An 18,914-nucleotide genomic window follows, 5' to 3' on the forward strand; every position below is an offset into this window, starting at 1 on the left:
CCCAGCTCTTCGGGGTCTTATAAAAAGGATTAAGAAGGACTCTACTCATGTAGATCCTGATGGGATAAGGGGGAAGGGTTTTGGGTTAAAAGAGGGGAGTTTAGATTAGGGGTTAGGAGGAAATTTGTCATTCAGAGGTGGTGAGGTGCTGGAAGAAATGGCGGGTGCCCCATCCCTGGAGGTATTCAAGGCCAGGTTAGATGAGGCCTTGGGCAACCTGATGTCACCTGTGGGTGACATCCCTGTCTGTAGCAGGGGGGGGTGGAACCGTGTGGTGCATGAGGCCCCTTCCAACCCGAGCCATTCTGTGAGGGCACTGGGGTTGTTTAGTCTGGAGAAGAGTAGGCTCAGGGGAGACCTCGTTGCTCTCTACCACTACCCAAAGGGAAGGTGTGGGGAGCTGGGGTCCAGCCTCTTCTCGCAGGTAAACATCAATAGGACGTGAGGGAATGGCCTCGAGTTGTGCCAGGGGAGGTTTAGGTTAGAAATCAGGAGATGTTTCTGCTCGGAAAGAGCAGTCAGGAGTTGGAACAGGCTGCCCGGGGAGGCGGTGGTGTCACCGTCCCTGGGGGTGTTCACGGAAAAGTCGGAGGTGGTGCCTGGGGACGTGGTTTAGTGGGTGATGTTGGTAGCAGCAGGGTTATGGTTGGACCAGATGATCTTAAAGATGATCTTGATTTCCAGCCTTAATGATTCAATAATTCTTCAGCTGCGATGAGCTCGTGGCTGTTTCCCTCCCCTTAAAGCCCCTTTCCAGCTTTATGGCTCAAGCAAAACGCGATTGTGGAACTTGTGGTAAGGTGAAGGGGCCAGGAAGGCAGCGTGCTTAGTTTTAGGCAGGATTTCCATGAATATTGCATTCCAGAGAAGCAGGTGAACTCTGCTTTGCAGTGCTCCATTGATTAAGGCTGAGCAATATGGCTTTGTTCACTTCAGCTCAAATTCAGGGCAAAATACATTTTGGGAGATCTTTGCTTGAACCTAAGGGGCCGTTTGTTTATGACTTCCTGTTTAAGACTGAGGTTTTTTACAAGTAGTCTTCTGGATCTGTCTTTTGAACTTCCTCTCAGTGGCCTTTTAACTTTTTTTTTCACTCATTTTTTATGCTTTCAGTTTTTTGGATATTCGGGGGGGGGGGAAGAACTGAAATATTTACAGTAAGGCTGCTTCTGCCTACAGATTTATTAGGTTTTGAATTAGCTGTACATGATAGCATATTATTTTTTCCCTATAAAAATCTGCTTTTTCTTGTTAATGGCAGCTTCCTGCTTTATAAATACTTGGGAAACCGATGATGTTCGCCTTCGCGAGGAGGCAGGGAGAGATGGGTGTCTTTTTGGTGTTATTTTTTGAAACTCTGAGGAGAGAAAAAAGCAGCCATCTGTCAGAGTATTTCACAGGTTCTGCAGAGCCTGGAGTGGCCCCTCTTTTCTGGAGAGCCGCCTGTGGCAAAGCGGGATAAAGGGACCCTGTCTGTGACCAAGGCTTCTTCATAGCTGACAGTAAATGGGAAACGTGTTTGGGTCTGCAGCTGGAAGGGGAAATTCTTTAATCTGATAATGATGTTTCTGGTATGACTTAAATCGCTTCTGTTGTGAAAAAAGGAAAACGCAGGTGGCACCTAAATTACAGATGTGCTGGGACAGGTGAATGCGCTAAGTCAGAGCAAAGGGGCGTTTTACTGTGCAGTTATCAGTGCGGGAAGGACGGTGGAGTTTGGGGGCAAGGTAGGGGCTTCTTGAGCTCTTTCACCCAAAAAAAAGGGTGAAAAAGGGTGGCGGTGGTGGTGGTGATGCTGCGCAGTGTGTCACAAAAAAGTGCGTCAAACACGGGACAGTTGGCTCGTGATGGATGGTACGTAGGATGAGTGGAAGCATCTGAACGCAAGGCGGCTGAATTTAGGAGACTGGCTGCTTGGAGAAAAGCCTCCAGCATCTGCCTGCACCCCGCAGAGAGCGCCGGACCCCATAAAGCTGAGCATCGCTGGTGTCCGCCAGGCACGCCTCAGCCCTGTCCTCGCCGCGGGCTTTCCAGCGTGAAGGCTTTTTTCTCTTTTTCTTGGGTACGTGCATCGCTGCAGGGCTGCGATCCAGAAGGGGTAGCCCTGCTTGCTGTTGCCATGTGAATAATAGTTTGGGATTCCTAATTGAAAGGGTGAGCAAATAAACATCTGCTGGGATCAGCGTATTGAGCTAGGGGGCTGCGGCGCCCGCCAGCCCCCGGCTTGTTGCCACGCAGGCTTTAGTTCATGCCACCTCTCTGCTTTTCTCTCCCTCCGTTCCTCTGGCATCAGCACATGTTCTATTTTTAAACCGTGCTCTGCTCTGTATTGCGGCATTTCTCTTCCTGAATTATTTATCAGTGTTTGGAGCTGAATGGAGTGCGCTACGTCTTTTCCACTGCTCATGATTGCCCACGTGTCTGTCTTTGGGCCATTGACAGATCTGGTTCATGTCAAATCACGCTGGCCTCGGCTTGGAGGGGCTGCGCGGGGTATTTGGGCTTGGCTGCAGTCCGTGTGCTAGCGCAGGATCGTTCAGAGCTGTGTGCTTAATGCTCTCCTCGCTGGGGTAGACAGGGAGGGGATGGTTGCCATGATAACACATCCTCAGCTGAGCCGGATTTGAATGGAAGGTCCTTTTTTTAAAAACATAAAAAAATAAAATCATATAACAATTTTCCTTTTTAATGCCTGGAGACTGGCTTCAGCCTGGGAAGAAAACTCCTCTGGGCACACAAGGGCAGAGGAGAAAACAGCATCAGAGACTGGGCATGGCTGAGGCCGGCTTAAAGCTGCTTGGTGGTAGGGTGGTTTTTTTATTATTTTTCTTTCTTAGGGAAAATCGTGGTTTTTGTTTTTTAATTTAAGACTTCTGTTTTCTCTGCCATGCATGGTACAGGGACCGTTTTCCAGCAGAGATGGCAGTACTGGCTTTAAGAGGAGCTGGAGGGCAGGATGTTTCATCTCAGAAGGATTTTTCCAGCTACTCACTAAACTGAACTCTTCCTCTGACTTTCCTTGAGGGTCTCTCAGCATTGGTATTTTCTCCTGCTATCATTTTTCTCCCCCTTCCTCCATCTCTGATACCCCTTTGACTTTTTGTCCATCAGAGCCAATGGGTTTAGCTGCTTTCCATACCTGCTGCTTCTGAACTTTCTTCCAAAAGGAGCTGGGGAGGAGGAGGATGCCCTCCTTGAAGTCAGGCACCTGGAGGGAAGTGGATTTCCAGCAGTGGGGTGAGCTGAGGATAGGGGAGGCCTTGCCTCTTGCATCCTTATTCTTTGGCCCTAATTTGGATTTGTTTCCCATTCGAATACATACAGAAGCCATTCGAAGTTTCTAAAAGCCTGGGTTTCCCTGCCCCTCTCAGAAGTGTCAACTGCTCATGATTCTGACTTGAGGGGAATTTGGAGGGTGGCCTCTCCTCTGCTCTGCAGGGACTTCTTTATTTTTTTTCCACTCTACCACTCGCTCCCTTATTGTGGTCTCTTCTGCAGAAACCTTGGGCCCTATAAGAAATATGTGCCGGTTGTCGGACTTCAGTTAGGAATTCTGGCTGTTCTCTTTCCCTTCTGTTCATGAGCCCCCTGAAAAAGGCTAAGAGCATCCTTCAGTCCCAGCTGCAGGGATTCTGCTGGCCTCCACTTCCAATTTTTCTGTGACTCTGCTTCTGGCTGCCCATGGAGCTATTTTCTTGGGGCGTGTTAGAGGAGGTGACTGCTATCAGCAGTGCGCTGCAGTTCTCATCCTTCCCACTTCCTGGCTCCAAACACCAAGAAATCTTTTTTTGCTGCATGCACGCTCCTGCACTAAAAAAAAAAAAAAGGAAAAAGGCAAGCCCGTGGCCTGGAGGACTCATGGAAGATTTTTTTCCTTGTCACGCGTAGTTGTTGGTGTTGTCTGCCTGCTCGAGCTGGTCCCCTAGCTCAGATGCTTGGTGTGTACCTGGCAGCACTTGGTTCATGTTAGGCACCCAGGTGTGGAAACCTCTCCTCTTGCAGCCTGCTGCAGCAACCGAGCTGGGTTCCGACCCGAAGAGCAGTCGGTGATGCAGCCCTGCAGCCTCCCAAGCACTGCCTTCCTCCCCCACCACCACGCAGCGCTGCTCCCCCTCTCCGGGAAGGTTCTGCTCCAGGTGGGTACAGGATGAGCCCAGGCCATCGGCGATGCTCTTCTCCCCTTGCAGCTGCTGTCAGTTCCCGATGCTGCCTGGAGCATCTCTGTCACAGGGGGGAGCCCTGTCCAGGGCCGCCGCTGTGGGTTTGCAGCGATGCCATCCCACCGGTTCCGTGTCACAAGTCTGGAGGTGTTTTTTTCCCCCCCTCCCTACCTCGTGATGAGATGATATCCGCTACCTAATCGACGAGTCTTCTCTCAGCAGAAGCTGGCCTGGGAAAAGTGGAGCGTAGGCTCACTTGGTACATGTCTGCCAGAGAGGGAGGTAACGTGTCGAGCCGTTGTTCTGCGCTCGTGTTGCTGCCGTTTGCTCCGCGACGTTACCGCGTTCGGCATCAGCAGCTTCCCTGCAAGCTGCGAGCGCAGGCAACACCCAGAGCTGCGGCATCTTTTCTGTGCCCCGCTTTCCCTGACCTACTTTCGCTGCATGCAAACGCGGTACCTGAGCAAACGACTCTCAGGTGCGGAAGGCAGAAGGCAGCAAAGTCTCAGTAGGGCTTTATCCAGTCTGCGGCAGCCGAGGCTGCTGGTGGGGCTGACTCACACTTCCTTCTCCTCATCCTCCCACCCAGGATATGCTGTCTCCCCATCTGAGGAGAAAAGATACAGCTTAGGAAATCCTCTCACATGCTTGCTTCTTGAAGGCAAAATGCTGCCAACCCACATTAATAACGGGCTGTGATTTCTGGAAGGGCTGGCTGAGCCCCCAGGAGGCTGTGTCTGCTGTCTGGGGCAGGTGCTTGTGTCCTAGAGCTGGAAGGCTTTTCTTTTTTCTTGCTCTGGAATCTGTTCTTGCTTAGCCATCTGCCAGGCCTCTAAGTGCTAGAGACCAGGTTTTCAGACTCAGATTATAGAGCTTCTTTTCATGCTGCTTTAACAGCGCTGTTAAGAGCTGACAACAGGGTTGAAGCAGGAGGCTGGGGTATTTGGAAAATAGGAAGAGCTGATAGGGAAGAACAGCATCGGGAGACCTGATAGGGAAGAACAGCATCTAAAGCTGCCTCCTTTTACAGTGCTGATCTTGCGACTGCAGACTTCCAGAGCAGAGGGCATCTGCCTGTCCTTAACAACCCTGAGTCAGTATGCATCAGACCAGAGACACGCCTTAGCAAAAATAGAGCTTTTGGTTTGCTTTCACGAGGTTCAGTGGAGATTTTAAGGTTCTCTCTGTGGAGCCAAGACCCTTGGCCTGAGCAAGGCATGCTGGAGCACTGCTTGCAGACCTGAGCTCCTCTGTTGCTTCTTCATTTGCAGAGTAGCTGCTGGAGCTTTTTTAGGGCTATGGACTTCAGGTCTGAAACTGCAGGGGACTGGTTGAGTGCTGGGAGACAGGAAGAAACAACCCCAAAATAGACAAGTTAAACGTGGGGAAAATCCCCTGATGTCAAGTTGCTCATCTGATCTCCAAGTCTTACAGCTTTGCTGGGTTCAGGTGCTGCAGAGTCCCTCCAAGCACAGGCTTTCTGCCAGGGAGATGGGAACATCCAGCCTGGCTTCTGCTGAGCAGTCGTGGAGCGGGTGCAGAGACGGCCACGCGCTACCTCTCGGTGCTGGCTGTGCAGGAGTTGCACTCCTAGCAGAGCCCATGAGCTCAGTTGAAGGCCCTCCTGTAAGCTTGCACAGCTCAGACAGCAGTGGGTATTTCCCAAAGAGCTTGGGAGATCAAGGTTCAGTTTCCTTGGATGGATGCCTTCATTTTAAAAGATCAGAGCTGGGAGAAAAGAAATCTTGAAGTGGCCAGGAACAGAAGGCATCAACTTCAGTTCTTTGTTTCACACCTGATGGGGAGATCTCATAATATCCGGGAAGCCTTTGTGTTTCCCCAGTGCAGGGACAGGGTAATTGTGGCTGTTCTCTTGAAAACAGAGCATCACAAGTGACTGTTGTCTCATTACCTCCTCTTTGTCTTGCCTCTCTGTCATTGCGCAGGCAGCATCACAGTAACTTCAGCACGAAGAAGGCGTCTGCTCTGTGCCCAGGCATGGCAGGCTTGGCTCAAGAGGCTTTGAAACGGCGAAGACAATCTCATGTATACACTGAAATTTAGGTGCTGTGCAGGCTAGAAACTTAGTTTACCATGGAGCTGCAATGTGTTGGGTTTCTGCTGTCTGTTACTGTTCTTTTTTAAAAAGCATTGGACTGTTTTGAGTTTTTTTGCCTGTGGCGGGGCATCATTTAGAAGAAACTGTATGAACTTAGGAAAAAGCGGTAGAGACAAGTCCTCTTCAGGACTTGTCAGGACTCACACATGCTCATCATTCAAGTCCTCTTCAGGACTTGTCTCTACCACTGAGGACACCACTGATGTGAAGGAGGAGAGCTTGAGGCGGGCGGCTGCTGCTAGACCGGTGTTCAGAGCTGTAGTCAGGTCTCCATAACCCAAGAGGTGACTCGGCAGCCTGGTGAGGGTCAGGGTGTTGCAGGGACTGTCCCCGTCCCCGCTGGGCTGCCCCAGGTGCTTGAGAGCAAGCTGTGAGCTGTGGCGAGGGGACCTGACTGCAGCCTGCGTGTCTGCGCGGTCTTCGGGTCTGGGATGGAAAACCCCTTTCTGGGGAAAGTTTAAGCGAGTCGTTTACAACCTCTCTCGGGTCATTTGCATTTCCCATTTCCTGTCTTATTAGCGATTAAATACTGACTAAACGAGCAAGAGAGAATAACTGCGTTGAAATGGAAGCATTAAAAAAGCTGACCCCTTGGAAATGTTCCTGGCACCAACGGTAGCAGTGAAGCAAGGCCGCCTGTAACCTACCTGGGTATGTGTCAGGGGATCCCCAAAGTGTCCTCGGTGCACTTGAATCCTGCTGGAAGATGGTTAGGCTTCCTGTGCTATCCCCTCTCTGCTCCTGCACGTACATTTGTGTTGCTCCGGTGCCTGGCAGAACAAGGCTGCTGTGTCTTTAAAGCCTTCTCAGGGCTTTGCGGAGGCAGTTCCATTGAAGTATTTGAATGAGAGCAGGAGGGGGGTGTGCATGTGGCTATTGGCAGAGCTCTCTATGACATCCCTCTGAACAGCTGGGCTCTGCTTTGCTTCAGAGCTGCTTGTCAGAGCAATTAGCTTGCTGTAGCAGCAGCAAAGATTGCTAGCATTTCATTCAGGGGTGAGAGCTGGCGGGGTCTTCTAAGAAGCAAAATTACCTTGGCAAAATTCCTCTCAAATGGGTTGTGGCAATGAAGTCTCCATCGAGATTAGGAAATAGATGACCTGCTGAGAGTACAAAACCACCAGGGTGAGTTTATTTTTGGAATTAAGGTCTCCAATGATTTTGGGCTTGAGAAAGATTGACCAGAGACTTTTCTTTTCCTCCCCCCCTCACCCCCACCGTGCAAAATACAGCATAGGTATAAATGCAAGCGTTTCAGGGATGGGGACCTGACATCATTCATCTCTGGTAAGTGACTGCATTTCTGCTGCTTGATGGGGTTAATTTAAAAAGATGCAGTACTAAAATGAGTATGTGGCTCTCTGAGCCGTTCAGGACTTGCTAACGTATGCTGAACTTTCTCCTTCCTCTTTTTGTGATGCTGAGAAGGCACCTCCAGGAGCTGGGGGAATCCCTGATAAGCACACTGTGCTCTTCCATGTCATTAAGGAGTTCCCCGTGACGGTCTCATGGGTACTCCCTGAGTCTCGGCTTGGTGGTTATGCAGCTTGCTCCTGGGTAGTTTCTGGTCATTTTACACAGACAAAATATTCCCTGCTCTTCTGCCAGGTTATATTTTAAAGGCTTTACTTGCTTGAAGCTGGCTAGTTGATAACACAAGTGGACTACTTGTTAATTGGCTATGTGCCACGTGAAATTTTTAGCTTAGTTCATGCAATTTAGTGTTCTGTGGGACTACATATGCTGTATCTATATTCATGTGTAGATATTAACCCCATCTTTTATTTGAAAACCTCTCAATAAATTGGATTTGGCTTTAGTGGAATCAGGAATTTGGATTCCCTTTCCCTCCTTCTCACACATGCTCATCATGCAGTCTTGCTTAAAAAACAAAAGACTAGAAATAACGTGTCCTTTGTCTGATATTTAGTGCTAGGAACTGGTTTTCTTGGTTGTGGTGTGTTAGCCAGTTACAGCACTGCAAGATCTTTATTTTGGTGCATTGGACCTGTTTCATTTCCCTTCGTCTCTTGAAAATGCTTTTTTTTTTTTTAATAATTGGAAGCATCACCTGTAGCTTGAGGACCTGCAAGCAGCAGCAACACTTGAGTTCCTTTTGCTGAAGGCTTGGGCTGTAGGTAAGTGGGAAGGTGAATACCTCACCTGCCCTTCAGACTCCTGCTTCGCTGTCAAGTCCAACTCTCACAGCTGGCAGCCAAAACACGGTGTCGACTTGTAACATCATTCCCCGCCCTTGACTGATGATCATATCAATTTGGATCTAACATGGAAAGCAGCCACAGCGTCTGTATTTGCTCCATACCTGTTGGCTGTTTAGTGTCTCAGGTGCCTCAGGATCTGCATGCTAATAACCAGGAGCATCAGCCTTGAAAACAGAGAGAGAAACCCTCCTTCCAGGGAGGTTTGCGAGGAGCTGGAATGATTGAGGTCTGGTTGGAAAGTTCCAGGATCTGCTTTTTCAGCCCAGGTCAGCTCGAGGATGGCAAGCTGCACGGGGGAATACCTTGCTCTCAGCCAGCTTCCTAATGTTTAGGCTTCTGCTTCTGATTGGCACGGGCAAGGCACGTGAGGAGTGTGCAGGCAAGAGGGTGAGGGGTTTCTTTCTCACGTCACACATCTCTCCTGAGCCTGGGTGCCACCTCCTGCAGCTGCAGCTGATAGCTCACCGCGAGCGTGTGTTTGGCAGGAATTCCATCAGGGGCTCTCCAAAAGATTTGTGACGTGTGGCAGTGGGAACTGAGCCAGAGTCCTGCTTCTGTGCCCCGGCAGGGTTAACAGAAATTCCTGTTCTCTGCTGTCCTGTTGCATCTTGATGCTGTAGAAAGTAGGTGGATAATTCCTTGCTAGCTTTTCAGGAAACCCCTGTGGTGGACAGCCCTCATTAATTGTTGCTGGGAAACTGCTTTGACGTCATGGGAGCAGTTCCCTGGTCTTTGGATGAATACAGGAATAGCTCGTGATGGGGAAGGGAAGACCGGTGTGAAATGGAGAAGGGAACTCTCTGACAGGGGATTCTTGTCTCAGATTTCCTGTCTTTTTCTCACCATCCTACCTAGGGACCCTCAGCGAGCCCACAAACATTTCCAGCACTGTAAATGTACATTTGGATTGAATTTGATCCCTGCCTTCTCAAGAAATGTTTATACTGATGGCTTCTGTGATCCTTTCACTCTTATAACTATCAGCTTTTTTTTTTTCTCCCCCAGATTTTATAAACAAAGGGGTGAGAGGGTTCTCACATGGCTTCACTGCAGCTCCCAAAATAAACTGAAAAGGAAAAGAAGAACAGCATCACTGTTGTTTTCTTTTTTTGTTTGTTTCTTTTTTACTCATTAAATAAACAGTATTTCCTTAGACTAACAGAGGGGAGAGCAGAAAGATTGAAGATGGCTGCCATTGCTATCAACTTTGGGCTAAGACAACTTTTAAGCCTCTGAGACTGTTTAAACCCCCCACTTTCTTCAGTATCATTTGAATTCATTTCTTTGCAAACTCTCCCAAGGTGTTTGTGCAATAGGTTCCTTTCTCCTCTGTCCAACCTGTCATGGGATGATGCCCCCTAGGGATACGGGCAGCTAAGAACTGCAGCAGGAATTCTCTGCGTCGCCTCTTCCACACCTGTAAATTAGGCGTAAGCAAATTTTACCCATTGAGTTCAAGTGCTTAAGAAATTTTTGCACCCCAAAGTGCTGTAGAGCAGCCGGGAATGTACCGGTTTGGTGATGGATGGAGTCTGGCATTTCCATCTAGGGCTCTTGAGGGTCTGAAAACTTGTCTCGATTGCCTGGTTGCATCTTCATGAGATCCCTCCCCAACACCACCATTTTTTGGTGCATGTTTCCTTTTTAAAGCAAAAAAGTTGAGCAGTAAGCACAGGGTAGGGGGAGGCTTTGGGAGTGATCTGGGGATCTTTACAGCCTCTGGCTTCAGCTCTGAACTGAATTATCTTCCCCAGGATGTCTGCAGAGTGCATGAATCCATTGATTGCCATCTTTGTGTCATCAGCTTTTTACAGCAGAAATTAGAGGGGAGCTCTGATCTTGTGTAGCAGATAGGCTGCTTTGGGAGTGAAAAGAAAGGGCCTGAATATTGCTGAATATTGCAGGTAATCGAGCTGGATTCTCTGAATGCATCCCTCAGCTCGACGTTGGAGTTACCCATCAAGCGCGTGACAACTCTTCCTGCTGCTCCTGCACCCCGTCAGCAGTTTTTGTGTTTGGGGGAGGTTGGGGGGTGGAGGAGAATCCTTCCCTGCTGCTTTTCTTTGGCTGTGAGCCCCCTCATCCCTCAGCTGGCTGGGTGGGGCAGTAGGCATTGCCACCTTCGTATTCCTGGCAAACGAAGCGAATCTGTTAATGAACTGATATTTTTCTCCCCTCCGTGCTGGTTCATGTGGTCTGGGTGTTTCCAAGCCTTGCACCTGGTGTGGCCGGACACGCTGGGTCCCTCTTCTCCCCTCCTGAAGGAGCTCAAAGCTACAAATGGTATTTACCATTTACCAAAAGCAGATTGTTCTGCCTTTAATTCTTCTTTCCTGAGACAAGCGCAAAGTGTTCAACCGTGAGTTTTCCGTTCCACGAGGAGCCGGATCTCAACGTGGCAGGTGCCAGATGAAAAACCGCAGAGTCCCCTGTGGAGTGCGGGGAGGCACTGGGTAGGTGGCTGGGCTTATTCATGTTTCAGAACACAGCTCAATAGCATCTTCTGTTTCCTTCCCTCACGGGGAAGAGAAAACCTCTCTTCCGCTCCCAGGGCTCTGCCTTCCTTCCGTGTGCTGCCTGCCCAGGGCACTGCGCTGCTCCCCTTAAATGATCCGATGAACTTTCAGTCTCAGCCCCTGGTGCTGTTCTTCCTGTGGAGGTTGTGAGATGAGAAGCAGCCGGGCCTTCAGTCAAACTGGCTTTTTTTTTTTCCCCTCATTGTTGGTAGCGGCAGAAGTTGCGTGGTGGAGCCCTCTTCCTGCCTGGAGCTCAGCTGCATGGCAGGCAATTGCCTTCGCTGCTGCTGGCCTGCCTTGTGCTTTCATTTGAGTGGTGGGTTTTGTTCAATCTTTTGCAAAGGAGTATTTTTGAAATACTCCTTTTCAGTGAAAACTATTCCATTGCATCTTTAGGAAGGAAGCATTTCAGTAGCAGCTCCTGAGTGCAGTGGGGTAGGTGTCCGCCCTGCCCAGGGTGGCGCAGTCCCAAGGGCTGCAGCACTCAGGTGCCAGAGGGGCTTAAGTGGACTCTGGGGTCTTCCCAGGGCTCTGGTCCATGGGACAGCCTCGACCACCACGGACCTGCAGAGGTGCGGGCACAGGTCCCCACGGGACAATTCTCCTCTGGCAGCCGGGTTCTCCTGCCACCAGAAGAGCCAGGAGGGTCCCACGGTACGTTAAGCTGCTGCTGGCGTTTGCTCAGCAGCCAAGTTTTCTCCTGGTCTGGGGTTGAAAGCCCCTCAGCTGGCATCTTCTAACCCACCTTGGAGTTAGTTGGGATGTGCTGATATCCTGCAGAATAACCCCGAGGGTTTTGTCTCACCTGCATTTCCTGCCTCCTGGTTCACATGAGGCTATTTCCCCCCCCCCCCTACTTTCCACCTGAAGTCCAAACCTTCCATCTGCATCACAGTTTCACCTCTTTGATGTAATGTGGGGGTGGAGATTAAGACTTGAAGCGGTGACTAAGCACAGGGAGCCTGTGCGCTGTGCAGCCAAATACAGCTGGCCCTCCTGCATTTCGGTGTGCGCGTCTTGCTTTGTTTTAGGGGGAGCTGTAAGGGGGTGAAGACCAAAGCCCCACACTGCAGCTGGTGGAGAAAGCTCTGGAGCGGCTGCTCCCTCGGCTGAGGCGGTCGCAGCTTCTGCTTGTTCCTGGTTAAGGCTTCGGGACCTTCTCCCGAAGCAAGTCTCCTCCTGGGGGGAGTGGGGGGTGGAAGCCCCTTCACCATTTTGCTTTTGAACTGAGACTCCTGCCTCTTGGGGGGCTGCTGGGCATCCCCCTTCACCGATAAAAAGAAAAAGCTGGGGGGCTTTGGTTTGGCCAAGCAGCCCTGGCAGGTGATGTTTCAGCAGCTGCACAGCCTTTGCAGGTCCTGCTTTTTTTTTTTTCTTTTTTTTTCCTTTTTTTCTTTTTCCTAACAGCCTCCTGCCGCAGCTAGGGGCACACCTCGATACTACGGAAACTTCCCTGGCTGCCTAGGGAAGGAGGAGGAGGACGGAGACCTCCCTGCAGAGGCTTGGGGGGGGGGGAATATTCAACGCCCTGAAGGCGCAGCCCCCTCCTAGGGCAGCCGCTGCGCTGGGGGGCCCCGGCTCCCCCCCCCCGGTGCTGGCTGGTTGCTCTTGGTGACAGCGCTGGTTGCCACGGAGCCGCGCTTCTCATCGGGTTACCTGGAGCCAATGAACGAACCCAGCAGGAGAGCGGCCTCAGTTTACCCTGCGGGAGGTTCTTGGTGCTCAGCGGCAGCCCGGGGTGGGTGCTGGGGAGGGTCCTTGCTCCCCCCCCCCCCCCTTCCCCCAGGTTCTCTGCCTTCGGTTTCCAGCAGCACCTTGGCCAGCCCTTCCTGCCCAGCTCCCCGGGGCTGAGAATGACTCGGGCCATCCATCCGCGCTGGCGGGGACTGTCATGCCCACCAGTGAGTCACCAGCCTCGGGGTGTTTATTTCGGAGTCCTCGGAGTGCTTCAGCTCCGCTCAGCATTGCTGATTGGATCCGGTTTGTTTCTAAGCGTGCCGCCTTCGTGTTTAGAACCAGCACAAGGATGCGGAGAGCTGAGCCTCTGGGGGCTGCGGCGGGGTTTCTTGCCGGCAGCGAGCAACCTTCCTTCCCCAGCGTGGGAGCTCCGTGTCGCCTTCATATGGCCCGTGGAGATGGCTTGGGCTGGACCTATTCCCTAAGGCTCCCTATTCCCTATGGGATGAGCCTCAGAAAACAAAGATGAACCCCCCCCAGGGAAGAGGTGGGGGGATATGAGTCAAACCTCTCATCTCTGAAGCACATGGCGAAGCCTGTAAGCGTGCAGGCTTGACCCTGCGCCCGTGGGTTGGGCAAGAACTGAGAGAATGGGGCTCACTTTTGCTTATTTTCCTTTTTTCCAAGACCAGAGGTAGCTTAACCCTCTCGTGGGGCGGGAGAAGCTCCCTTGGGTGCCTCTGTCCTGCAGTGCCGGCCTGCAGTCAAGCACCCGTGTGCCGCCTTTACGCTCCCATTTAGCTTGCAGCAACGTCTGTGCTCAGAGAAGCAAGGCCAGGAAGAGGGTTAGCTGGCCGTAGGCTTTCTGCCCTTCACAGCTCTGCTTCTGGACCCATTCCACCATCAATGCCGAAGTCTCTTGCTTCCATTCCTGCCTAACCAGGACCAGCTGCTGCTTTTGTTGTCGTGGCTTGGCAGCTGCAGCCTGCGCGTAGCCAGGAGGCAGTGGAGGTAGAGTTCAGCGTTTCCCCTTTCGGGGTGGAGGTGAGGATGGAAATCCCTCGTGGCTGCCCTCGGGTTGGCCTTGGCACGTGGTGCTCGGCACCGCAACTCACCTGCTGGCTCTGCCAGCAGCCAGACCCCAAGCAAAACCCAGCGGCAGCTCCCTCGCTTTCTGTGGCTCTGTTGGTCTCTGCTCTGACCCAGATTTTGTGGCTTCCCTGATGCTGCATCTACGTCATCTTTTCATCTCCCTGGCGAAGCTCGGCTCCGTCCCGCCCACCCCACCGAGCCCTCTGAACTTCCCCTTCCCCTGCAAGCTGCTGTCTGTCACTGCAGCTCGTGTCTGCCGCCCCCTCGCTGCATCCCACGGCTGTCCTGGGGGAGCAGGGCTGATTCATTCACACAGAAAGGAAACCTCTTCTTGCAGGCATTGCAATTGAGAAGCACTAGCAGCACACAACACCCCTTCCTTGAATTTTTGGAGCGCTGCTGTCAGGGACAGAAGGTTTCTCGGGAGGGGGCAGTGTACAAATATCTATTCAGTGTCTCCGAGTCTTCTTTTGGGGTGAGGAAAAATGATGATTTTTTTTCCCTTGTGATGCTGAAGTTGCATTGCAGTATGATGAGAAAAGATCCCATTGCCCTGCTTGAATTCTGAGCGCCTTCTGAGGTGCCTGATGTGGGGGTAGAAATTACGGAAGCACAGAATTGTAGGGATTGGAAGGGACTTCAAGAAGTCATCGGAACCAACCCCCCTGCCAAAGCAGGTTCCCTACAGCAGGCTGCCCAGGTGGGCATCCAGATTGAGGGGAACTCCAGGATCCAGGAGTCCTGGGAGGAAGTCTTTGAAGCAAAGACCGAAGGAAAGAAGGCATTCAGTATCTCCACCTTTTCAGCGTCCCCCATTACCTGGACACCCCCCTCATTCAGCAGGGGACTCACATTATCCCTAGTCTTCCTTTTACTGTTTACATACTTTAAAAAAAAATCTTTGTATCATCCTTTCTCTCTTTTGCAAGCTTCATCTCTAGGTGGGCTTTAGCCTTCCTTGTCGCATCCCTGCAGGTCCTGACAACGTTCCTACACTCCTCCCAAGAGGACAGGCCCTTTTTCCACATTTAATAGACTTTCCTTTTCCTTTTGATCTTGTCGATGAGCTCCTTGTTCATCCACGCAGGTTTCCTGCCCCCCTTCCCCGATTTCCTACTCTTAGGGATGCACCGATCCTGAGCATGGAAGAAGTGCCCATGAGATACCCCCAAGTAGGTCCTGGAAGAGGTCAAAGTTGGCTCTCTGAAAGTCCAGGGTAGCAATTCTCCTTTTTGCCCTGCACGAGGAGCCTGACGTGCCCGTCAAGCAAGCACTCCTTTTCCTCTTCTGCCCCAATTTTTTGTCAGAGGCATGGCAGCAGAGAGCAGTGCCCTCAGGCACAGGGTGACTCCAGAGGGAAGCCTCTTCCTGAAGGGTTGCTCCAGGAACATCTGCTAACGGGATCGGCGGTGGTGCCATACCGTGTGCCACGGGGCCGTGCCAGGAAGGAGCAGGGAGCAACAAACGATCCATGCAGCACAAGAACCTACAGCGGGGTGGCCATGCCAGGCTAAAATCAGCAGCCTGTCCCTATGGTTTCTTCTCTGCACCAGCCATGGGTGGCTGCTGGTTTCCGTCAGGAGGCTTCAGCTTGAATTGGGCACTCCAGGCAGCGATGCGACACGGGGCTGAAGCAGCCGGGCTCAGCGCCGCAGCGGGCACGTGGGGGTCTCGCCCAGTTATTTGTGCTTCCTCGTGTCACGCAGGTGAAGAGGGAGCTGTCTGGCCGCTGGTGTCCTCAGCACTTTCAGATGTTCGACACGGAAAGGTGTTTGTGGAATTAACGGTGCGCTTCTCGTCAGCTTTCTGCTCTGAAATGGGTGCACGTGAATTTCCATGCTAGTGAGAAATAGCTCGTTTTATTAGAGTGTTCATTTTATTACAGGGTGGGGATGTGTCCCCTTGCTGTAATCGTGCTCGTGGTCTCCCCAATCAGCCTCCTGCAGTTCGGTGTCTGCCTTGAAATGCACGAGCCCTGTCCATAAAGCAGACAGTGCGACCTCGTCAGCTTCAGCCCTGCGGCATTCCTTGCTTTCTCTGCACCCTTTTCCATCCATCTTTTGGGGTCACCAGGGTTTCCTCCCACACACCCTGAAGGTGCTGCCGACTCATCACAGCCTTGGGTTAAGTAACTTTTTCCTTTCCCCGTTCTCCCACCTGCCACTCTGAGCTGACAGCAGCGAGTCTTGCTGCTGGAGCAGCTCTGAGCCTTTAGCTCATCGTAAGCCTGACGTCAGAGATGGTAGATGTGAAAGAAGGCTCAGGCACCTACAGCTTCCTCCATTTCTCCGTGTCCTGTCCCATCTCCTCGCTTAGATCGAGCACGGGATCCAGGGCCGAGGATTCCCAGGCGCTCTCACTGGATGATGCTGTGGTTTCTGCTTGCACTCCAGCTTTCAGGGGCTGGAACTGGAAATTATTCCAGTAGCTGCACTAAAAGTAAAACACATTTTATGTTCAGCGTTCCCGCAAATTAAAAGGGAGTGAGGTTGAATTAGTTAATGAATATTAGCAGTTCCCGTGCGGAGCCAGGAGTTAATAAATCTTTGTGAAATCTGATGCTCTTTCAGCCTTGTTCTGCCAAAGCAATTAATAAAACAAGTTGATAAACATCAGCCGTGTTCTCCAGTGCTCAGGCCTTTTGTTCGAGCCTCTCTGAAATTCAGGCTTCTACTTTCCTTTCTGGAGTCCTGTCTCGGGGGGCCTGCCTTCATCTTTCCCTTTCCCAGCCCCTTCATCTGTCACCCCACGGTGTCACCATCTCCACAAGCGTGGTTCTCGGTGCTGGAGTTGATGTGAGCAGCGGGGATGTGTCGTGTCCGTTCCTCCTGATAACGCTGCCATCAGGCAGGGGCACCTGCTTCATCTGCTTCTGCTCACTCCTTGCAGGGGCTGGCTGTGTTCCTGCTAATCAAAGGGATGCAATTAACCATAACTTCGTAAGGAAGCATTGTGTTTTCCTCTTAACGTTGGCTCCCACTTTGACTGAAGTAGCTAACCGTAGGCAGAAGACATCAGGTGGCACTTTGTTCCCCAGGAAGAACCAGAGTTATGTCTTTGGTACAAGGCTGTTTTCTCGCTGAAGATGGGACCAATTGCAAGATGGACTGGGCTGGGATTTGGAAAAAAAATGCCGATTTGTTGTTGGTGTTGTTTGTCCCGGGACAGAGCACCCATCCTCCTGTTGCTTGAGTTTATTTCACCTTCTGGATTCTCTGCTTCTGTGTGTTTGTTAGCAGGAGCTCTACCCTTAGCCTCTCCCTCACATCAAAGAACTTAAAGGGCAGGGTAGTGACCTCTGCATATCTCAGGGTCTTTGCTCAGCCCTGCTGATGTCTTCAGAGTCTTGGGAAATAGAGTGGAGCTCCTGCAAGGTCTCCTCGAAGCAGGGGCTGCCTCCCAGGGGATGAGGGGGGGGGCTGTCATTAGGATGCTCGGTTTGGAGTACACCAGATGAGTTACAAGAAAGTCACAAGCTCTATGTGCAAGAGTTTGTGCTCTGATGGAAACCTCTCCACCGCCTGACCCCCTTCTACCCCTTCTGTCACCTCTTCTGGCAGGTGCCCACTGCTCCGTTGTAGGGCTCTGAAGATGTCAAATAGCAACACAACGCAGGAGTCTCTGGAAATAATGAAGGAGTCTGAAAAAAAAGTGGTCGAGGAATCTGTGAACAAAACCAAATGTGTATCCAGGTCACTGAGCAAGGAGGAGGTGGAAAAGGATGGGGAGGAGATCAGCGTGCGTCAGGAATCTCAGGTAAGCATGCAGACCGGGGGCGATCTCTGACAGCTTGTGGAGCTGCGACCCCTTTAGTGGCAAACACGAGCCAGTTTCCATGGAATGGAATAATCTAAATATTCATGGAGCCAGGGAGAAAATGAGACCGGTCTGCTCCTGAGGGCACTGTACTCAGTCCCCAGATTCCAGCCCCTTGTCTATAACCTCCTTTCTTTGACCTAAAGATGATTTAATGACTTAACGTGAAGTGGAGGCATCCCAGTGAGAGCTCAGTTTCAGGAATGCTGCTTGGCCATTGCTTTGCTGCTGCTAAAAAATGCCCAAAAAGGAAATGAATGTTTTGGGGTTTCATTTCAGCAAGGGGGAAAAAAAAAATGTGCAAGCATTATTTGGAGAGTGCTGGCACTCTTCCCTGCTGCTTTGCTGTCCTGTCACGTGTTCTTTCAGCTTAGTGTGGAGCTTGAAGAAATGCCCAACCTGCTGAATGCTTCTGCATTTAAAGGTGGTGGCTGCTGCCGGGTTTGGTGCACCAGTGAGGCTCAGAAAGAGCCGACTTTGGTCGCTTTGTGGTAGCGGGGAAAGGTTCCTAAGAAGGCAGCAATAACCAATGACTCCATCTGAATCAGAGCAGCAGCATCTCCATCATGATCCATCATGCTAAAGTCTCCTTCCCGTCTCAGGACTGGTAGAAGACTCCTAATTTTTCCACTTAGAATTGCGTTGTGCACCTTCACACGCCTGTCCTGTGATCGTTCTGCTGTGCTGGTTCTTCCAGAAACAGATCCACGTGGGGCTGATCCACGTGAAGTTTCTAAGGCAGGTTTAGCTCACCTGGAGGCTGACGGGACAGCTCAGCTCTCCAGGTCTTCCCGTTTGCACAACCTTTCGCTGCTGCCGGGTCGAGATTTCCTTCAGTCATTTTACACGCTCAGCGTTGTGCTGCCTCAAACAACAAATACCTTTTCTGTCTACATTCATATTAAGCTTCTTGCCTTCTCTGTTCTTTCTCTACAGAGGCGGACATCAAGTCATGGACATGCCAGAAAAAGAGCCAAGGTATGGGATATGCTGCCATCCCTTTCTTGCTCTGTCCATTCTGAGCCAAGCCACGATCCCAGCCCTAAAACAGTTCCCTCAAGTCTTCTCTGTTTCCGTAATCAACACACAGCATGTCTATTTTAATCAGCATGGTTCAGGATGGTGCCTTTCCACCCACTGGAGCATGAATGTTCCTATTTAACACACACTTGCCCGTGGAGGAACTATTTGCTGCTCCTAACGACCACACTGGTGCCCTCCTCAGACTCTGAAATGCCAGAAAGGAAATCCGGAGATTTCATCGGAGGGACAGGGCAGCAAGCTTTCCTGTTACACCCTCCTGTTAAAAAAA

The 18,914-nt window shown here is 51.2% G+C and overlaps 1 protein-coding gene across 3 annotated transcripts in view; it reads left to right on the forward strand.

Annotated features, from left to right (window-relative positions):
- R3HDM2 (R3H domain containing 2) overlaps positions 1–18,914 on the forward strand; it is a 52,228-nt gene that overhangs the window by 11,081 nt on the left and 22,233 nt on the right. For all 3 annotated transcript variants that reach the window (XM_027445423.3, XM_027445421.3, XM_072031929.1), the window contains 2 exons: positions 17,347–17,542; positions 18,539–18,580. In XM_027445423.3, coding sequence (XP_027301224.1) covers positions 17,378–17,542; positions 18,539–18,580 — 207 coding nt within the window. In that variant the 5' untranslated portion in view covers positions 17,347–17,377. The remainder of the gene's footprint in view (positions 1–17,346; positions 17,543–18,538; positions 18,581–18,914) is intronic.

The sequence above is a fragment of the Anas platyrhynchos genome, chromosome 34 (assembly GCF_047663525.1).
Source record: "Anas platyrhynchos isolate ZD024472 breed Pekin duck chromosome 34, IASCAAS_PekinDuck_T2T, whole genome shotgun sequence".
NCBI classification, from domain to species: Eukaryota; Metazoa; Chordata; class Aves; order Anseriformes; family Anatidae; genus Anas; species Anas platyrhynchos.